General features: G+C 45.6%; 1 protein-coding gene across 1 annotated transcript in view; it reads right to left on the bottom strand.

Moving 5' to 3' along the window:
- Positions 1-20,561, bottom strand: part of METTL25B (methyltransferase like 25B) — a 30,716-nt gene that overhangs the window by 5,441 nt on the left and 4,714 nt on the right. Inside the window, exons 2-8 of the mRNA XM_073639508.1 lie at positions 19,416-19,527; positions 10,955-11,076; positions 7,420-7,633; positions 7,254-7,316; positions 6,345-6,488; positions 5,129-5,781; positions 4,870-5,054 (exon numbers count right to left, since the gene is read on the bottom strand). Coding sequence (XP_073495609.1) covers positions 4,870-5,054; positions 5,129-5,781; positions 6,345-6,488; positions 7,254-7,316; positions 7,420-7,633; positions 10,955-11,076; positions 19,416-19,526 — 1,492 coding nt within the window. The 5' untranslated portion in view covers position 19,527. The remainder of the gene's footprint in view (positions 1-4,869; positions 5,055-5,128; positions 5,782-6,344; positions 6,489-7,253; positions 7,317-7,419; positions 7,634-10,954; positions 11,077-19,415; positions 19,528-20,561) is intronic.

The raw sequence follows: 20,561 nt of genomic DNA, 5'->3' as shown, positions 1-20,561 counted from the left end.
GTGGCAAGGCACAGATCTGGCCAAGGTTATAAAAGAATTTCTGCATTACTCAAGGTTCCTAAGAACACAGTGGCCTCCATAATCCTTAAATGGAAGAAGTTTGGGACCACCAGAAGTCTTCCTAGACCTGGCCGTACAGCCAAACTGAGCAATCGTGGGAGAAGAGCCTTGGTGAGAGAGGTAAGGAAGAACCCCAAGATCACTGTGGCTGAGCTCCAGAGATGCAGTAGGGAGATGGGAGAAAGTTCCACAAAGTCAACTATCACTGCAGCTCTCCACCAGTCGGGCTTTTATGGCAGAGTGGCCCGATGGAAGCCTCTCCTCAATGCAAGACTTATAAAAGCCCGCATAGAGTTTGCTCAAAAACACATGAAGGACTCCCAGACTATGAGAAAAAAGATTCTCTGGTCTGATGAGACAAAGATAGAACTTTTTGGTGATAATTCTAAGCGGTATGTGTAGAGAAAACCAGGCACTGCTCGTCACCTGCCCAATACAATCCCAACAGTGAAACATGGTGGTGGCAGCATCATGCTATGGGGGTGATTTTCAGCTGCAGGGACAGGACAACTGGTTGCAATTGAAGGAAACATGAATGCGGCCAAGTACAGAGATATCCTGGATGAAAACCTCTTCCAGAGTGCTCTGGACCTCAGACTTGGCCGAAGGTTCACCTTCCAACAAGACAATGACCCTAAGCACACAGCTAAAATAACAAAGGAGCGGCTTCAGAACAACTCTGTGACCATTCTTGACTGGCCCAGCCAGAGCCCTGACCTAAACCCAATTGAGCATCTCTGGAGAGACCTGAAAATGGCTGTCCACCAACGTTCACCATCCAACCTGACGGAACTGGAGAGGATCTGCAAGGAAGAATGGCAGAGGATCCCCAAATCCAGGTGTGAAAAACTTGTTGCATCATTCCCAAGAAGACTCATGGCTGTACTAGCTCAAAAGGGGGCTTCTACTCAATACTGAGCAAAGGGTCTGAATACTTATGACCATGTGATATTTCAGTTTTTCTTTTTTAATAATTTCTACATTTCTGTTTTTTTCAGTCAAGATGGGGTGCAGAGTGTACTTTACTGAGAAAAAAATGAACTTTTTAGAATTTACCAAATGGCTGCAATGAAACAAAGAGTGAAAAATGTAAAGGGGTCTGAATAGTTTCCGTACTCACTGTAGGGGCAATATCCAAGATGTAGGACTGTGCCCATTTTACAGTCTTTTCCAGCACGGTGGAGACCTAGCCTCATACTGTGCGGGGAAACTGCAGCACCATTAAAAGACGGATCCATTTTTATTTGCATTTTTTCCTCCCCTTCTTCTAAGAGCCATAACTTTTCTACTCTCCCTCGAGAAGCCGTATGAGAGCTTCTTTTCTCCTGCACGAGAGAATGACACTGTTCATTTTACCATATAATGTACTAGAAAAAAAGTGGAGTGAAATGGTTAAAAAGAATGAAGGGGAAAAAAAAGCGCAATTCCGCTACTGTTTATCAGGAGTCAGTACGGCTGTGGTGATATCAAATTTATATATTTTTTTTTGCTTTACTGCTTATAAAGATGCCATATTTAGAGAGCAGTAACACTCATTTTTTGATCGATAGCATTGTATCAAGGCTTATTATTTTTGTGGCATGAGCTGTAGATTTTATTTGCACCAATTTGGGGTCGTAAGATTTTCTGATCTCTATTTATTGCATTTTTGTAAGGTGGCATGAGAGAAAAAAAAATGATTTTGCCATTTCATTTTTTTCACTGTTCTCTATATGGGATAAATATGTTTTCATATTTAATGCGTTAAAATATGTAAATGGCAATTTTTATTTTTTATTTTTTGCATTAATACACACATACATACAGTACAGACCAAAAGTTTGGACACACCTTCTCATTTAAAGATTTTTCTGCATTTTCATGACTATGAAAATTGTACATTCACACTGAAGGCATCAAAACTATGAATTAACACATGTGGAATTATATACTTAACAAAAAAGTGTGAAACAACTGAAAATATGTCTTATATTCTAGGTTCTTCAAAGTAGCCACCTTTTGCTTTGATGACTGCTTTGCACACTCTTGGCATTCTCTTGATGAGATTCAAGAGGTAGTCACCGGAATTGTTGGCCCTTTTGCCTACACTCTGCGGTCCAGCTCACCCCAAACCATCTCGATTGGGTTCAGGTCTGGTGACTGTGGAGGCCAGGTCATCTGGCGTAGCACCCCATCACTCTCCTTCCTGGTCAAATAGCCCTTACACAGCCTGGAGGTGTGTTTGGGGTCATTGTCCTGTTGAAAAATAAATGATGGTCCAACTAAACACAAACCGGATGGAATAGCATGCCGCTGCAAGATGCTGTGGTAGCCAAGCTGGTTCAGTATGCCTTCAATTTTGAATAAATAAAATCCCCAACAGTGTCACCAGCAAAGCACCCCCACACCATCACACCTCCTCCTCCATGCTTCACGGTGGGAACCAGGCATGTAGAGTCCATCCGTTCACCTTTTCTGCGTCGCACAAAGACACGGTGGTTGGAACCAAAGATCTCAAATTTGGACTCATCAGACCAAAGCACAGATTTCCACTGGTCTAATGTCCATTCCTTGTGTTCTTTAGCCCAAATAAGTCTCTTCTGCTTGTTGCCTGTCCTTAGCAGTGGTTTCCTAGCAGCTATTTTACCATGAAGGCCTGCTGCACAAAGTCTCCTCTTAACAGTTGTTGTAGAGATGTGTCTGCTGCTAGAACTCTGTGTGGCATTCACCTGGTCTCTAATCTGAGCTGCTGTTAACCTGCGATTTCTGAGGCTGGTGACTTGGATAAACTTATCCTCAGAAGCAGAGGTGACTCTTGGTCTTCCTTTTCTGGGGCGGTCCTCATGTGAGCCATTTTCTTTGTAGCACTTGATGGTTTTTGCAGCTGCACTTGGGGACACTTTCAAAGTTTGCCCAATTTTTCGGACTGACTGACCTTCATTTCTTAAAGTAATGATGGCCACTCGTTTTTCTTTACTTAGCTGCTTTTTTCTTGCCATAATACAAATTCTAACAGTCTATTCAGTAGGACTATCAGCTGTGTATCCACCAGACTTCTGCACAACACAACTGATGGTCCCAACCCCATTTATAAGGCAAGAAATCCCACTTATTAAACCTGACAGGGCACACCTGTGAAGTGAAAACCATTTCCGGTGACTACCTCTTGAAGCTCATCAAGAGAATGCCAAGAGTGTGCAAAGCAGTCATCAAAGCAAAAGGTGGCTACTTTGAAGAACCTAGAATATAAGACATATTTTCAGTTGTTTCACACTTTTTTGTTAAGTATATAATTCCACATGTGGTAATTCATAGTTTTGATGCCTTCAGTGTGAATGTACAATTTTCATAGTCATGAAAATACAGAAAAATCTTTAAATGAAAAGGTGTGTCCAAACTTTTGGTCTGTACTGTATATATATTATTTATCTACTTATTTTTACATTTACTTTTATTTTGCCCTTTATAAATATTTGTGTATATAGATATTTATTTTTTTAGTCATATATATACATACCGTATATATATATATATATACACACATATACATACATACAGCGGGTGAAATAAGTATTGAACACATAACAAATTTAAGTAAATCACGTAACAGATAGAAGTAAATCTATTCGTAAAGGTGATGTTGGCGTGAAATTCTCACTAGATGTCAGTAACAATCCATCCAATCCACACAGGAAAAGAAATCAATCCACAGAGGTCCATAAATTAAGTTATGTGTAATAATGAGAAATGACACAGGGAAAAAGTATTAAACACATTAAGAAAGAGAGGAGCAAAAAGCCACAGAAAGTCCTGACACCAGCTGAAATTTATCAGTAATTAGAAAGCAATCCTGCCACTTAGTGACAAGTAATATCAGCTGGTTCAATTTATGGCTTATAGAAAGGTGTCTCATTACCAAGGGGCCACACAAGAAAACTCTCATGATGGGTAAAACCAGTGAGCTGTCTCAAGACCTTCACAACCTTACTGTTGCAAGACATACTGATGGCATTGGTTACAAAATAATTTCTAAACTGTGGAAGGTTCCAGTGAGCACTGTTGGGGCCATAATCCGGAAGTGGAAAGAACATCATTTCACCATAAACAACCACGTGTGGATTGGATGGATTGTTACCGACATCTGGTGAGAATTTCACGTCAATAACACCTTTAGTAATAGATTTATTTAGAAAATTGGTGACGTGTTCAATACTTATTTCACCCGCTGTATATAAATAAATACATTTTAAAATTTTACCATTTACATATATTAATATATATTTTTTATACATGTGATGTTTTCAAACTTGCTTTTTACATATACTTATTTTGCCATTTATGAACATATGCATGTATACAAATAGTTATTTTTTTTTGTATAATTTTATTATTATTTTGCTAATTACATGTTAGGACAAAAGGGGCACTTGATCCAGAGATCACTTGTAGAAGTGATTCAAAGATTGCAGGTTTAAGAGACCCTTTTGTCCCAAAATCTGCAATGCTGTAGTACAGCAGTCTATCGTACAGATGCCCGGACACACGTGGCTGCCATTAATGCCGCTGTGCAAGGAAGAGTCAGTGAAGGGATTGCAGGACGTCATCAGCGATCACTGATCGTAAAGTGATGGCAGACCCGTGACGTTACATAATGGCCTGCTCCCTTTATAAAAACACCTTAAAAATGTATTGACTACAAGAGTTCTCTGGGTTCTTACGCAGCGGCAAGGTGAGGCCGTGACCCGACGGAAAATGCTGATATGAGGTGTTATTGCGGTTTTTACAATTACAGTTGACAACCTGCGACGTGTGACAGCAGCCGCCACTCACCGTTCTCTTGTAGGAAGATCATCCGGTCCAGCAGAATCAGGGTTTCCACTAGTGGGGCCAGCAATAGGGCCAGACTGAAGAACGCCACCACTTTCTGGTGCTGGGACAACATGGCCTCTACTAAGGTGTGATTGAGGGGGGTATCAGGATCCAAGCCGACACGTCGCAGACCCTGCTTGGCATATCTGCAAAAGAAACGATCACAGTGTCATACCTGCATGTGGAAGCGAGCGGCGCCGGCGATCCCCTCTCTACGTACTCTGTGAACAGCAGCTTGTGAGCGTTCTTGATTGTCTGGACCCCGGCACGTTTCATGGTGGGATCTATACCTCGGATCACCATCTCCAGCACTGCCCTGTAACAATGAATCCGTAACATGTCGCTCTCCCCTTTAAGGCGCTCTATGTAGTCCTCGATGGCATGGCAAGCCACCTCTCTGGACTTGTAGGAAAGTTTGTGTCCGGGGAGTCCTGAGACCCAAGAACTAATGGGGTAGCCATACTGTTGTAGGCTCGAGTCAGGGTGACAACATGGAGCCAGGACGCCGGGAGGCCGCGGCACTTCACTGGTGGTTAATTTCATATAGCAGCAAGCAACTGAGGTGATGCCAATGATGTGGGGGCACTCTGTGAAGTGGCGCAGCATGGCGACGCTGAGGTCTCCGCAGGCATGGAGTCCAGTTAATATAAAGTTGTCCTTCTGAGTAAAATGGAGCTGGTCTAAAGAGCTTACACTCAGACAGGCAGCCATAATTGGGTCTTGTGTAAATGCCGGACTCGTATTGGATCCGGTCTCTTTGTTATTCGTTAACTGATGCATAAATTCTTCCCAGGAGGCTTGAGGGTCTACACAGGCCGAGACGTGACGCGGAGGTCTGGCTGACTTGATGCTGGTAATATCGTAAGTAGCGATCTTAAAAGAGAGAGAAAAACCAAGTATAAATGAAAAGAATGTGCCAATAAAGTTGTGAGTAATATTAAAAAAGATGACTATTAGTTCATCTGCAGGGATGGTGATACAAAAGCCATTAGGGGTCTTAGTGGTATGACGTATGGGGCTTTTTCACATTATAATTCCTACATGTGGCCACTAGATGTCCTCGGTTTTCTTCCTATAGATTTTAGCTCAATAGACAAGTTACTGGATTCAGCCACTAGATGTCACCCTGATCAGAGGAGACAGACAGAGACTAAATGAGTGAGAGCAACACTGCGGACATCTAGTGGTCACAGGAAGGAATTACAATGTGAAAAGGGTCATTGGGGGGAAAAAGGTTTTGTCCCATGAACGTATTAATTTTACAGGAATCTGTTGACCTTTTTAGCACCTTTTTTTTTATTACAAATCGTCACTCTGGCCACTGACCCAATGGGCCCCCAATTCGCTGACACTAGGTGTTCTCATCCATCCTATGGGTGGGTAATAAATGCTCATGTTGTCTAGATTAATCTCTCATCCTCTCGGAATAAAGTCACCTTTGTCGGCTTCATTGGCTCCTTCTTCAGCATGTAGATGAGATCTCGATCGAATTTGATGGCCATGGAAACAAGGTTGTGGTCGGCTTCTAGTGCTGTCACGTAGAGTCCATGACCAAAGGATAAGACCCTTGACAGGTGACCCTAGAGAGATAGTGAGGGGTGGAGAGGCGATCAGCAAGCATCCAGCAGTCATTTTCATAGTAAAATATTGAAACACAGTGTCTGCAAATTGAGTTTCTGGTTCTGGCTTATAACCTAGGTCATGTGATAAGGCTCGTTAAAGGGTCACTATTGACTTTTAGGATTGCTACTTCCTGTAGGTGGCACTAGAGTTCTGGTCATCTTCCTCTCTGAAGAGACAATTTAGAAGACTATTGTCAGCTATACCTAGAACACCATTATAAGTGTCATTCCCATCGTATAAATAGGTATTGTTGGATAGAGCTCATGAATACAAGCACTTTTGCAATTTACCGACTATTAAAATTCGCAGCCGTTCTTGAGATATTAACACTTTTCTTTTGTTTACAACTTGTTACCTAGGACACCGACCACCGCTGCTGTCTAGTTCGTTTGAGCTGCTCTGAAGCTGGCCGGGATTAGGAGGGTACAGATCATTCCAGATTCAAAACATTGCTTATAGACTTGATAGGAAAGATTGTGTAAGCACTACCCATGTTCTGCTCTCTAGACAGCAGCGGTGGTCGGTGTCCAAGGTAACACGAGCTGTAAACAAAAGTGTTAATATCTCAAGAACGGATGAAAATTTTAACAAGCAGTAATTTGGAAATGTGCTTACATTTACCAGCACAATCCGACATTACCCATTTGTGAAGATGAGAACAACCCCTTTAAAAGGGATGTGATGCTAGTGGGCATTATATCAGGCATCATTAGTATCCTTACCTGGCCGCTGCCGACGTCCACTACATGATCGTACCCAGTCACGTCACTCAGCTTCTTTACAAGCTGTCAGATAATAAGAAATGACAAGCTGAGCAGACTGTGCCCCTGAGAGGCTTTATAAAATGATGCGTGTGCACGTGCGGGCGTCCACTAGATCACCTCGTACCTTCCCAAGACGTTGGATTTCATGCTGCTTCTTGGGCTTCACGTGTTTCCGAAAGAGTGGATCCAGTAAGGAGCTCTGGCAGTGGTTTGACTGGAACTCGGCCGGTCTCTTCTTGTTTGCGCTGCCCACATCAGGACGTGGCGTTCGCTGGAAGGACAAGGTCTGCGCTGTGACCTTCAGAGCCAAGAGGCTGAGCGGCCATACTGACCTGTAACTGGACGCGAAACAAACAAGCAGACTCTCAGGGTGGTCAGTATAATTCTATGTATGTGCTGTGCTCAGAGAGCAGGCGGTATAATTCTATGTATGTGCTGTGCTCAGAGAGCAGGCGGTATAATTCTATGTATGTGCTGTGCTCAGAGAGCAGGCGGTATAATTCTATGTATGTGCTGTGCTCAGAGAGCAGGCGGTATAATTCTATGTATGTGCTGTGCTCAGAGAGCAGGCGGTATAATTCTATGTATGTGCTGTGCTCAGAGAGCAGGCGGTATAATTCTATGTATGTGCTGTGCCCAGAGAGCAGGCGGTATAATTCTATGTATGTGCTGTGCTCAGAGAGCAGGCGGTATAATTCTATGTATGTGCTGTGCTCAGAGAGCAGGCGGTATAATTCTATGTATGTGCTGTGCTCAGAGAGCAGGCGGTATAATTCTATGTATGTGCTGTGCCCAGAGAGCAGGCGGTATAATTCTATGTATGTGCTGTGCTCAGAGAGCAGGCGGTATAATTCTATGTATGTGCTGTGCTCAGAGAGCAGGCGGTATAATTCTATGTATGTGCTGTGCTCAGAGAGCAGGCGGTATAATTCTATGTATGTGCTGTGCTCAGAGAGTAGGCGGTATAATTCTATGTATGTGCTGTGCTCAGAGAGCAGGCGGTATAATTCTATGTATGTGCTGTGCTCAGAGAGCAGGCGGTATAATTCTATGTATGTGCTGTGCTCAGAGAGTAGGCGGTATAATTCTATGTATGTGCTGTGCTCAGAGAGCAGGCGGTATAATTCTATGTATGTGCTGTGCTCAGAGAGTAGGCGGTATAATTCTATGTATGTGCTGTGCTCAGAGAGCAGGCGGTATAATTCTATGTATGTGCTGTCCTCAGAGAGCAGGCAGTATAATTCTATGTATGTGCTGTCCTCAGAGAGCAGGCGGTATAATTCTATGTATGTGCTGTGCTCAGAGAGCAGGCGGTATAATTCTATGTATGTGCTGTGCTCAGAGAGCAGGCGGTATAATTCTATGTATGTGCTGTGCTCAGAGAGCAGGCGGTATAATTCTATGTATGTGCTGTCCTCAGAGAGCAAGCGGTATAATTCTATGTATGTGCTGTCCTCAGAGAGCAGGCGGTATAATTCTATGTATGTGCTGTGCTCAGAGAGCAGGCGGTATAATTCTATGTATGTGCTGTGCTCAGAGAGCAGGCGGTATAATTCTATGTATGTGCTGTGCTCAGAGAGCAGGCGGTATAATTCTATGTATGTGCTGTGCTCAGAGAGCAGGCGGTATAATTCTATGTATGTGCTGTCCTCAGAGAGCAGGTGGTATAATTCTACGTATGTGCTGTGCTCAGAGAGCAGGCGGTATAATTCTACGTATGTGCTGTGCTCAGAGAGCAGGCGGTATAATTCTACATATGTGCTGTGCCCAGAGGGCAGGCGGTATAATTCTATGTATGTGCTGTCATCAGAGGGCAGGCGGTATAATTCTATGTATGTGCTGTCATCAGAGGGCAGGCGGTATAATTCTATGTATGTGCTGTCCTCAGAGAGCAGGCGGTATAATTCTATGTATGTGCTGTCCTCAGAGAGCAGGCGGTATAATTCTATGTATGTGCTGTCCTCAGAGAGCAGGCGGTATAATTCTATGTATGTGCTGTCATCAGAGGGCAGGCGGTATAATTCTATGTATGTGCTGTGCTCAGAGAAAAGGCGGTATAATTCTATGTATGTGCTGTCCTCAAAGAGCAGGCGGTATAATTCTATGTATGTGCTGTCCTCAGAGAGCAGGCGGTATAATTCTATGTATATGCTGTGCTCAGAGAGCAGGCGGTATAATACTACGTATATGCTGTGCTCAGAGAACAGGCGGTATAATTCTATGTATGTGCTGTGCTCAAAGAGCAGGCGGTATAATTCTATGTATGTGCTGTGCTCAGAGAGCAGGCGGTATAATTCTATGTATGTGCTGTGCTCAGAGAGCAGGCGGTATAATTCTATGTATGTGCTGTGCTCAGAGAGCAGGCGGTATAATTCTATGTATGTGCTGTGCTCAGAGAGCAGGCGGTATAATTCTATGTATGTGCTGTGCTCAGAGAGCAGGCGGTATAATTCTATGTATGTGCTGTCCTCAGAGAGCAGGCGGTATAATTCTACGTATGTGCTGTGCCCAGAGGGCAGGCGGTATAATTCTATGTATGTGCTGTCCTCAGAGAGCAGGCGGTATAATTCTATGTATGTGCTGTCCTCAGAGAGCAGGCGGTATAATTCTACGTATGTGCTGTGCCCAGAGGGCAGGCGGTATAATTCTATGTATGTGCTGTCCTCAGAGAGCAGGCGGTATAATTCTATGTATGTGCTGTCCTCAGAGAGCAGGCGGTATAATTCTATGTATGTGCTGTGCTCAGAGAGCAGGCGGTATAATTCTATGTATGTGCTGTGCTCAGAGAGCAGGCGGTATAATTTTATGTATGTGCTGTCCTCAGAGAGCAGGCAGTATAATTCTATGTATGTGCTGTGCTCAGAGAGCAGGCGGTATAATTTTATGTATGTGCTGTCCTCAGAGAGCAGGCGGTATAATTCTATGTATGTGCTGTGCTCAGAGAGTAGGCGGTATAATTCTATGTATGTGCTGTGCTCAGAGAGTAGGCGGTATAATTCTATGTATGTGCTGTGCTCAGAGAGTAGGCGGTATAATTTTATGTATGTGCTGTGCCCAGAGATCAGGCGGTATAATTCTACGTATGTGCTGTGCCCAGAGAGCAGGCGGTATAATTCTACGTATGTGCTCTGCTCAGAGAGCAGGCGCTATAATTCTATGTATGTGCTGTCCTCAGAGAGCAGGTGGTATAATTCTATGTATGTGCTGTGCTCAGAGAGCAGGCGGTATAATTCTATGTATGTGCTGTCCTCAGAGAGCAGGCGGTATAATTCTATGTATGTGCTGTGCTCAGAGAGCAAGCGGTATAATTCTACGTATATGCTGTGCTCAGAGAGCAGGCGGTATAATGGGAATTTTGTGGCTTAAAACATTTCCTGTTAGGTGCCTGGCTGAAATGGCAACCGATCGGCACCCTGTGATGGCGTCACACGGGGTGCTGGTGGCCGTCAGTAGTGAAGGACGCCATCTGGAAGCCATAATAGTGCCGCTGGGGTCTGGCTCAAATGGCATCAGTTATTGTCCGGTGCAGTGAGTATATGGCGCGGTCTCAGCTCCTGAGACGACTCCATACAGTGCAATGCACATGTCCGGCGGGTACAAGGCACACCACAATACGATATCCGTCTGCTGTCCGCCTCAGGTGACTTGCATTCATCTACCTCGCATTCCTTGTGTTACTCTTCGATAGGAGTAGATCGGCCAGCTCCGGAGCAGTCAGGTCTGACAACACTAACCTCCAACACCCAGGCAGCGTCTCCCACAGGTTGTCAGTGAAAAATTCCTGAAAAATAAAAAGATTCTGAGTAGAGGCATATCTCGCTACATTTAATATTGTGGGACTTTTATTTCTGTCCAGTGTAAATCACACAAAAATGACATATTTTATTAGATGATAGGATGCATTTTTTTAGCAAGAAACAAATCTTGCTAAAAAGTACTGTATGTGCAATAGTCCAGAGGCCGCTTCCTTCTGACGCCGCGTCCTCCCAATCACAGTGATCACTGCTCCCTCCTCCTGCCCTATACTGATCTATCTGATCGGTGCTCAGCAGAAGACGCGCCAGGACCGGCACGGAGGTTACACAACCCGAGCAGCGGAGGGACCTGTCAGGTTATCAGTCACATGCTTCGAGAGTCGTGTTTGTATGTCTGTATGTAGCACAGCTGTATCTGTAGCAGTGCCATGTGTGTGTGGGTATATACAGATCCATGTCTGTGTGTATGTAACAGAGCTGTGTGTATGTATATAGCAGACCCATGTGTGTGTCTGTGTGTATATATAACAGAGCTGTGTATGTAAGTAGCAGAGCCATGTATGCATGTACAGTGGGGAAAATAAGTATTTGATACGCTGCCGATTTTGTATGTTTTCCCACCTACAAATAATGGAGAGGTCTGTGATTTTTATCGTAGGTACACTTCACCTATGAGACAGAATCTAAAAAAAAATCCAGACAATCACATTGTATGATTTTTACATAATTAATTAGCATTTTATTTCATGAAATAAGTATTTAATATAATAGAAAAACAGAACTTAATATTTGGTCCAGAAACCTTTGTTTGCAAATTACAGTGGTCAGATGTTTCCTGTAGTTCTCGACCAGGTTTGCACACACTGCAGCAGGGATTTTGGTCCCCTCCTCCATACAGATCTTCTCCAGATCTTTGAGGTTTCAACATTAAGTTTCAGCTCCCTCCATAGTATGATATTTTCCCCACCATGCCTCCCAGTTGGGATGGTGATCTTGGGGCAGTACTCATCCTTCTTCTTCCTCCAAACATGGTGAGTGGAGCTGATACCAAAAAGTTCTATTTTGGTCTCATCTGACCACATGGCCTTCTCCCCTGCCTACTCTGGATCATACAGATGGTCAATGGCGAACTTCCAACAGGCCTGGACATGTGCTGGCGTGAGAAGGGGGACCTTGCGTGCCCTGCAAGATTTTAATACAATGACAGCGTAATGTGTTACTAACGGTAATGTTTGAGACTGTGGTCTCAGCTCTCTTCAGGTCATTGACCAGGTCCTCCTGTGTAGTTCTGGGCTTATTCCTGACCTTTCTCAGAATCATCCTTACCTCACATGGCGAGATCTTGCATGGAGCCCCAGGCCGAGGAAGTCATCTTGTGTTTCTTCCATTTTCTAATAATTGTGCCAACAGTTGTTGCCATCTCACCAAGCTGCTTGCCTATTGTCCTCTAGTCCATCCCAGCCTTGTGCAGGTCTACAATTTTGTCCCTGGTGTCCTTAGACAGCTCTTTGGACTTGGCCATGGTGGAGAGGTTGGAGTGTGATTGATTGAGTATGTGGACAGGTGTCTTGTGGACAGGTGTCTTTTATACAGGTAACGAGTTCAAACAGGTGCAATTAATATAGGTAATGAGTGCAGAGTAGGAGGGCTTCTTAATTATTATTATTATTATTATTATAATTAGTCTTAATTATGTAAAAATCATACAATGTGAATTTCTGGATTTTTGTTTAAGATTCTTTCTATCACAGGTGAAGTGTACCTACGATAAAAATTACAGACCTCTCTATTCTTTGTAGGTGGGAAAACTTGCAAAATCGGCAGTGTATCAAATACTTATTTTACCCAATGTATGTATGTAGCAGTGCCGCATGTGTGTGTGTGTGTGTATACAGCAGGTCCATGTGTGTGCGTGCGTGTATATAACAGAGTTGTGTGCGAGTAGTAGAGTCGTGTTCGCATGTACGTATGTACTGTATGTATTGTAAGATAGCCGCCGGACAGGTCCTTGAGTGGAGTTATGCATTATCGAGGTTGGTAGCTTCAGTGATGTAAGCCTGGGAAAGCAGGCTCCAGCACGTATAGTGCTGAGAGAGTTAATTGGGTGAATCAGGGCCAGGTTTATGAGCAGTCAAAGAGATGGGTAGGACTGGCTGCTCACATATCCCCACCCCGGGGGAGTGGTTTGGAAAATAAAATGGAGACCAGTTGTCTCATTCAATGTCTGTGACTTGTGACAGAGTCACTGGTGATGTATGTGAGAGGAGATATGTTTCACTGCGGCTGTTAGCTTCAGTGACCTGAACCTAGAAGTTTTCTCCAGCATGTTAGGTGCTGGGGGGTTAAGCCAACATTTTATAAGGGTTTGGTTTTGTGAATGACCATAGTGAGGGTGGGAGGTCATTCACCATATCTCCACCTCAAGGGTGTGACTGGGGAAGTTAAATGCTCAGCCACTGTTTTTTTTTCTCTGTTGTGTGTTGGAAGCAGGAAGTGTCCTGTAGGGAACTTCAGCAAGAGCTGAAGGAAATCATAACCTGAGCGGGCAAATACCGCGTACATTTGGACTGTGCTGTAGTTTATGTTCTGTTTTTCCGTTATGGCAGCAAGGCCATGTTTATTTTGTTGAAGTTGCCATGGTTTATGTCATATTGAAATAAACCAGCAGACGAAGAGTGTCTCCGTGTCTACCTTTCGAAAGTGCAGAGTGAGTGAATCTAATACATTTGGTGGAGAATGCGGGCATCGATCCAGGAACACGTGTAGCTGCTACAGGGAACGGTACATGTCCTGAGTGAAGACCGCCAACCAAAAAAAGATGTCCAGCAGCATGGAGGACATAATTAAGCACCGGGTCCAGTCGCAGCAGCAGCAGGAGACCAACAGGCTGTTGCTATAGCAAATACAACAGCACCAGCAGGAGCAGCGGCAGCAGATACAGCTTCTGGCGACCGCCATCCAGGGCAGGACAAGCCCCCCAACCCCATGTCTGGCTGATGACTCCCACGTCCGGAAGGCGGTAAAATGGGCCATGCAGAAGATGTCCCCTGGGGATGATGTGGAAGCTTTTCTTACGGTGTTCGAGAGGGTGGCTAATCGGAAGAAACTTCCACCAGAGCAGTGGGCAGAGGTGCTGACACCTTATTTGACTGGCGAGCCCGAAAAGGCATATTACGACTTTTCACTACATGATGCCAAGGAATGCGCCAAGCTAAAGACTGAGATCTTGGAACGTCTAGGAGCAACTATGTCGGTGAGAGCCCAACGAGTCCACCACTGGCCAAATGCCGGCGACAAACCCCCTCACTCGCAGATGTTTGACTTGTTAGATCTAGCCCAAAAGTGGTTGCAGCCAGAGTCTTCCTCTCCTGCACAGATGGTTGAGCGTGTGGTGATGGACAGATTCATCCACTCCCTTCCCAGGCCCGTGCAGACCTGAGTTGCCCAGGGCGACCCTCGGAACGCGCACGACCTCGTTAGAAAAGTAGAGAGGTACCAAGTGGTCGAGAAATCCCGCAGGAAACCGGATATAGTCAATTCCCTGTATTGGAATACCCAAAGGGGGGAGGGCTCACCACGTAGGGGGTCTAGAGTCACAAACAGGGGGGTGTCCCAATTCCATTGAGGGTCCCCTAAAGACTATTGTTAAGGACGGGGTCTGTTGGCATTATCACAATCCCGGACACGTAGCCGCCCAGTGTAATATGTCCCCTAAGCCGATGGACTGTAGTCTAGGCAGATGGTGCTCCTATTACGCCTATCCGGCCAATAGTGTGGACAGTCACCCCAGCGAAGGGTCACAGGCGTGTACCGTACCTATTAATGGGGTGATGATGCTTGGACTATTGGACTCAGGGAGTCTGGTGACCCTAATCAGTGCTACCCTTCCCCATCAGTTGATCCCTACCAAAACTGTGGGCGTTCGCTGCATACATGGGGATGCCAAGGACTACCCTGCTGCCAGAATGACCGTGGGAACAGACTGTGGTGCCCAGTCCCACGAAGTTGGGGTGGTCTAGGACCTGATACATCCCGTCATATTGGGACAGGATTTTTCTTTATTTAGGGACTTATGGGAAGAGGTTATCGAGTTGCTCGGACAAAAGATGCCTCGGGAAGAAACCCCGTCGAAATCAAAGGTGGAGGAGTTCCCCCTGTGTGTCCTTGCCAGGGAAGAGGACGAGACTGTGACTGAGGAGGTCCGGAGAGAACTTTGGGACTGCTTAAGTTCGGGACCTGAACTTAAAGGGAGTGTGGGACAATGTTATTGTCTGTAATGGGGCTGCTCAAGAGCCAGGGGCAGACACCAGGTTCCCCCACTTTGTTGGACTCAGGTAATGGGGTAACCTTAGTAAGGGGCGCAAGTCCTCATCAGCTGATTCCTGGGAAGATGGTGGGTGTCCGCTGCATCCATGGGGACGCTAAAGACTACCCTGTGCCCCGAGTGGTGATAGACACAAACTGTGGCACAGAGTCCCATGAGGTTGGTGTAGTCAAGGACCTATAACACCCTATTATAATAGAGCCAACTTTGCATTGCTTTTGGAGTTGTGGTAGAAAGGGAATTCGCCTGGTTGCTTGGTCGACAGCCAGGTCGCTCCGAAAGAAATCTGGTTGCAGGCCGCAGCTGACGGGTTTCCCTTTGGTGTGTTTGTTCGCGATGAGGATGAAGCAGCATCCCCGGAGGCCAACATCCCTGAGCTGGAGGTGTCCGGGGGAAACTTTGGAACCTCCCAACTCAGGGACTTAACTCTAAAAGGGGCATTTAGTAATGTGTCTGTACTTAATGGTGTTGCTCAAGAGCCGGGGGCTGGCACCCGATATCCATATTTTGCTGTAAATGGGGTGTTACTATATTGGGTCGACAAGCAAAGAGGTGAGGTACACAAGCAGTTACTGGTGCCAGGGCCCTACAGGCGCAGGGTGTTTGATATGGTTCTTATACATGTGTTAAGTGGTCATCTGGGGGTAGAGAAAACCCAGGAACGGATACTCCACAGGTTCTACTGGCCCGGTTGTCACAGAGAAATCCTGAATTATTGTAGGTCCTGTCCCACCTGCCAGTTGACCTCCCCGGTGGCTCACTTCCGTAGCCCCTTAGTGCCGTTGCCAATCATTGAGGTTCTGTTTGTTCGCATAGCCATGGATCTAGTGGGACCACTGGTTAAGTCCGCCAGAGGGCATCAGTATATCCTAGTGATTCTGGACTATGCTACATGGTATCTGGAGGCCGTACCACTAAGAAACTCCTCCGCCTTGTGTATAGCTCGTGAATTGGTCCATATCTTTTCCAGTATGGGGTTACCAAAGGAGATCCTAACTGGTCAAGGGACTCCAATCATGTCAAAGGTGATGAGAGAGTTGTGCAAAACCCTGCAAATCACACAATTCAGGACTTCAGTCTACCACCCACAGACAGACGGCTTAGTGGAGAGGTTTAATAAAAAAATTGAAGGCCATGTTAAAGAAGGTCGTAGAGAAGGACGGACGAGACTGGGACTGTATATTGCCATACCTTTTATTCTCCATCAGAGAAGTCCCACAGGTCTCTACTGGTTTCTTCCCTTTTGAACTGTTATACCTGTATGGCCAACAGCCCCGTGGACTCCTCGATGTAGCGAGGAGACCTGAGAGGCGGAGTGTACACCCTACATGAGTGTAATCAAACATGTGGCCCAGATGCAAAAGAGAATTGCAGAGGTGATGCTCAATGTGAACGGACACCTCCTCAAAGGACAAGAGGCACAGTCGAGGGTGTACAATAGATCGACGAGGTGGTGCTAGTACCTATAGTGGAGAACAAGTTTCTGGCCAAGTGGTAGGGCCCCTATGAAGTAGATGAAAAGGTTATCTACGTCAACTATAGAATCCACCAACCAGGGAGAAGGAAGCCCTACCAGGTGTTCCACATCAACCTGATTAAGCCGTGGTGAGATAGGGAGCCTGTGGAAGCTCCGTGTTTGGTGGTAAAGTCTGAAGCCGACGCAAAAGAGGTCAAGGTGTCAGAGTCACTGTCATGTGCCCAAAAGCAGCAGTGGAGAGAGTTGCTACATCGGAACAGAGACCTGTTCTCAGAATTACCATAGAGCATGAGGTTCTCACGGAGCCTCATGTTGGGGTGAACTTGAGGCTGTATCGCATTCCCGGAACACGCTGAGAGGTGATCTCAAAAGAGGTCAAGCGGATGCTGAGTCTGGGAGTCATTGAAGAGTCCAAGTCCCATAGTCTTGGTGCCGAAACCAGACGCAGAACGGCTGTTTTGCAATGACTATAAGAAGCTGAATGAGGTCTCTAAGTTCGATACGTATCCAATGCCCCATGCCGATGAATTGATTGAAAGGCTAGGGCCGACCCGGTACATTACCACCCTTAACCTCATGAAAGAGTATCGGCGAATTCCCATTTCGCAAGATGCCAAGGAGAAGACGGCCTTCTCAACGCCAGACGGTTGTTTCCAGTACACAAGGATGCCGTTTGGGTTGCAAGGAGCTCCCCACTTCCTTCCAGGGAGCCATGGACCGGATCCTAGCTCCCCACAAGAAGTATGCAAGAAGTATGCAGCGGCCTATCTGGATGACATTGTGATCTTCAGCCAGGAAGCCATCTGAGCAAAGTACAGGTGATACTTGATGCTCTATAGAAGGCTGGGTTTTCCATAAACCCCATAATGTATCTAAGTCGGAAGCTGTCATCTTGCGAGAAGAATTACTCCATAGTGGAGAAGGAATGGTTGGCTATCAAGTGGGCGTTGGACATTCTAAGGTACAACCTTTTAGGCAGGAAATACAGGCTAGTGTCAGACCATGCCCCATTGAGGTGGATGAGGGAGAAGGGAAACAATGCCCGAGTGACCAGGTGGTTCCTAGCACTTAAGGATTTTAGCTTCTAGGCCTAGGAAACGACATGGCAATGCTGACGTACTGTCGAGGGTCCACTGTTTGATGGGGGAAGGTGCCAAGCCCCCCCAGCTTTGGGCAGAGGAGGGGGTATGTAAGATGGCCGCCGGACAGGTCCTTGAGGAGAGATATGTATCATCGAGGTTGGTAGCTTCAGTGATGTAAGCCTGGGAAAAGCAGACTCCAGTACATATAGTGCTGAGAGAGTTAATAGGGTGTATCAGGGATGGGTTTCACAAGCAGTCAAGAAATGGGTGGGACAGGCTGCTCACATATCCCCACCGCGGGGGCATAGTATGGCAAATAAAATAGAGACCAGTTGTGTGTCAGAAGGTGTGTAGATCTCCAGTGTGTTGGCTAAAGAACACTGACCTGAGCGGGTGAACCCACACTACTGTATGGGCTATTTATTTCCGGAAAAGGCTGTATTTTTCTTTAGTTTGCTTATGCTCAGCGGTTTATGAAGTTTTTTAATAAATCAGCCTGGACATTTTGATGAAACCGCTTCCTGTGCCTACCTCAACCGAAGCTGAGTGAGTAAAACCCTACCCTGGCTGAGTTACAACAATTTTGCAAAGATGAGCGGCCAAAATTCCTCTAGAGCGTTGTAAAAGACTCATTTGCCAGTTATAGCAAATGCTTGTTGCTGCTATGGGGAGGCAATCACTTTTCCACACAGGGCCCTGTAGGTTTGGATTTATTTTTCCCTTAATAATAAAGACCTTCATTTTGTGTTTACTTGTGTTATCTTTGTCTAATATTTCAATTTGTGTTGTTATGTGAAACATTTAAGTGTGACAAACATGGAAAAGAATCAGAAATCAGGATGGGGGGGCAAACACTTTTCACACCACTGTATATAGCTGGGCTGACTGTGCATGTACAGTGCATGTGTGCGCTGCAGACAATATATACAATGTGTGCGGTGTAAAGCGTTGTGTGTACACGCTGCAGAGAAGCTGTGACACTACATCTGTCACCTCCTATTCTACCTGTGCAATAACTTTTACTGATATTCACCCGTCCATCCTTCACCTGCCGGGGAAGCTTTAGTTAGTAGGAGATGTGTTTCTCCTATTTTTTGCTCTCACACCTGTGGTGTTTCCCATCACCTGAAAAATGCAGTATATGTCTTTATTTCGTTAATATGTTAGATTTTGGCCAAATAAAAAGTCTTTGACGATATTGATGTAAACTTTTTAGCACATCTGAGTAAAAAATAAATGAAAGATTACTATAAAACTTACTAAAAAGCTTTTCCTCTCAGCCTCAGACTAGCTCCGCTTTGAACCAAATTATAAGAAGACGTTACCCTCTCTGGGAATTGGCCCCCCGCTTCATCGCTGCTGATCTGAAGGTCTACACCTCGATGATGTCACGACCGCCAGTCACTGACCGGCGGGCCGGAGGAGCGGACTCCCAGGGGGAGGGTAACCTCTCAGGAGTCATCGCCCCGGTATTATACTCACAATGATGTAGGAGTCTGCGATGTGTCCGTACACAGAGAGGACGCGGGAGATGTTCACTGCCAGCAGCTTGTTCTGCTCCAGGGACCCCGCACGTCCCCCGAGGTCACACATCCTGGAAAACAGCAGAACCGCCATCAGTAAGGACTACAACCCCCATTATCTGCAGCTCAGCCGTGTATCTAATCCTATCCTGTGTGATACTGTGTGCTGAGCCGTGTATCTAATCCTATCCTGTGTGATACTGTGTGCTGAGCCGTGTATCTAATCCTATCCTGTGTGATACTGTCTGCTGAGCCGTGTATCTCATCCTATCCTGGGTGATACTGTCTGCAGACCTGTGTATCTCATCCTATCCTGTGTGATACTGTCAGCTGAGCCGAGTATCTAATCCTATCCTGTGTGATACTGTCTGCTGAGCCGTGTGTCTAATCCTATCCTGTGTGATACTGTCTGCTGAGCCGTGTATCTAATCCTGTCCTGTGTGATACTATCTGCTGAGCTGTGTATCTAATCCTATCCTGTGTGATACCGTCTGCTGAGCCGTGTATCTAATCTTATCCTGTGTGATACTGTCTGCTGAGCCATGTATCTAATCCTATCCTGTGTGATACTGTGTGCTGAGCCGTGTATCTAATCCTATCCTGTGTGATACTGTGTGCTGAGCCGTGTATCTAATTCTATCCTGTGTGATACTGTCTGCTGAGCCGTGTATCTAATCCTATACTGTGTGATACTGTCTGCTGAGCCGTGTATCTAATCCTATCCTGTGTGATACTGTGTGCTGAGCCGTGTATCTAATCCTATCCTGTGTGATACTGTCTGCTGAGCCATGTATCTCATCCTATCCTGTGTGATACTGTCAGCTGAGCCGAGTATCTAATCCTGTCCTGTGTGATACTGTCTGCTGAGCCATGTATCTAATCCTATCCTGTGTGATACTGTCTGCTGAGCCATGTATCTAACCCTATCCTATGTGATACTGTCTGCTAAGACTGTATCTCATCCCATCCTGTGTGATACTGTCTGCTGAGCTGTGTATCTAATCCTCTCCTGGGTGATACTGTCTGCTGAGCCGTGTATCTAATCCTATCCTGTGTGATACTGTCTGCTGAGCCGTGTATCTAATCCTATCCTGTGTGATACTGT

Source organism: Phyllobates terribilis, unplaced genomic scaffold (genome assembly GCF_046119375.1).
Source record: "Phyllobates terribilis strain yellow unplaced genomic scaffold, ASM4611937v1 Scaffold_7__3_contigs__length_470593459, whole genome shotgun sequence".
NCBI classification, from domain to species: domain Eukaryota; kingdom Metazoa; phylum Chordata; class Amphibia; order Anura; family Dendrobatidae; genus Phyllobates; species Phyllobates terribilis.
Note: the sequence above shows the minus strand (reverse complement) of the source record. Positions and strands in the feature narration are given on the sequence as shown.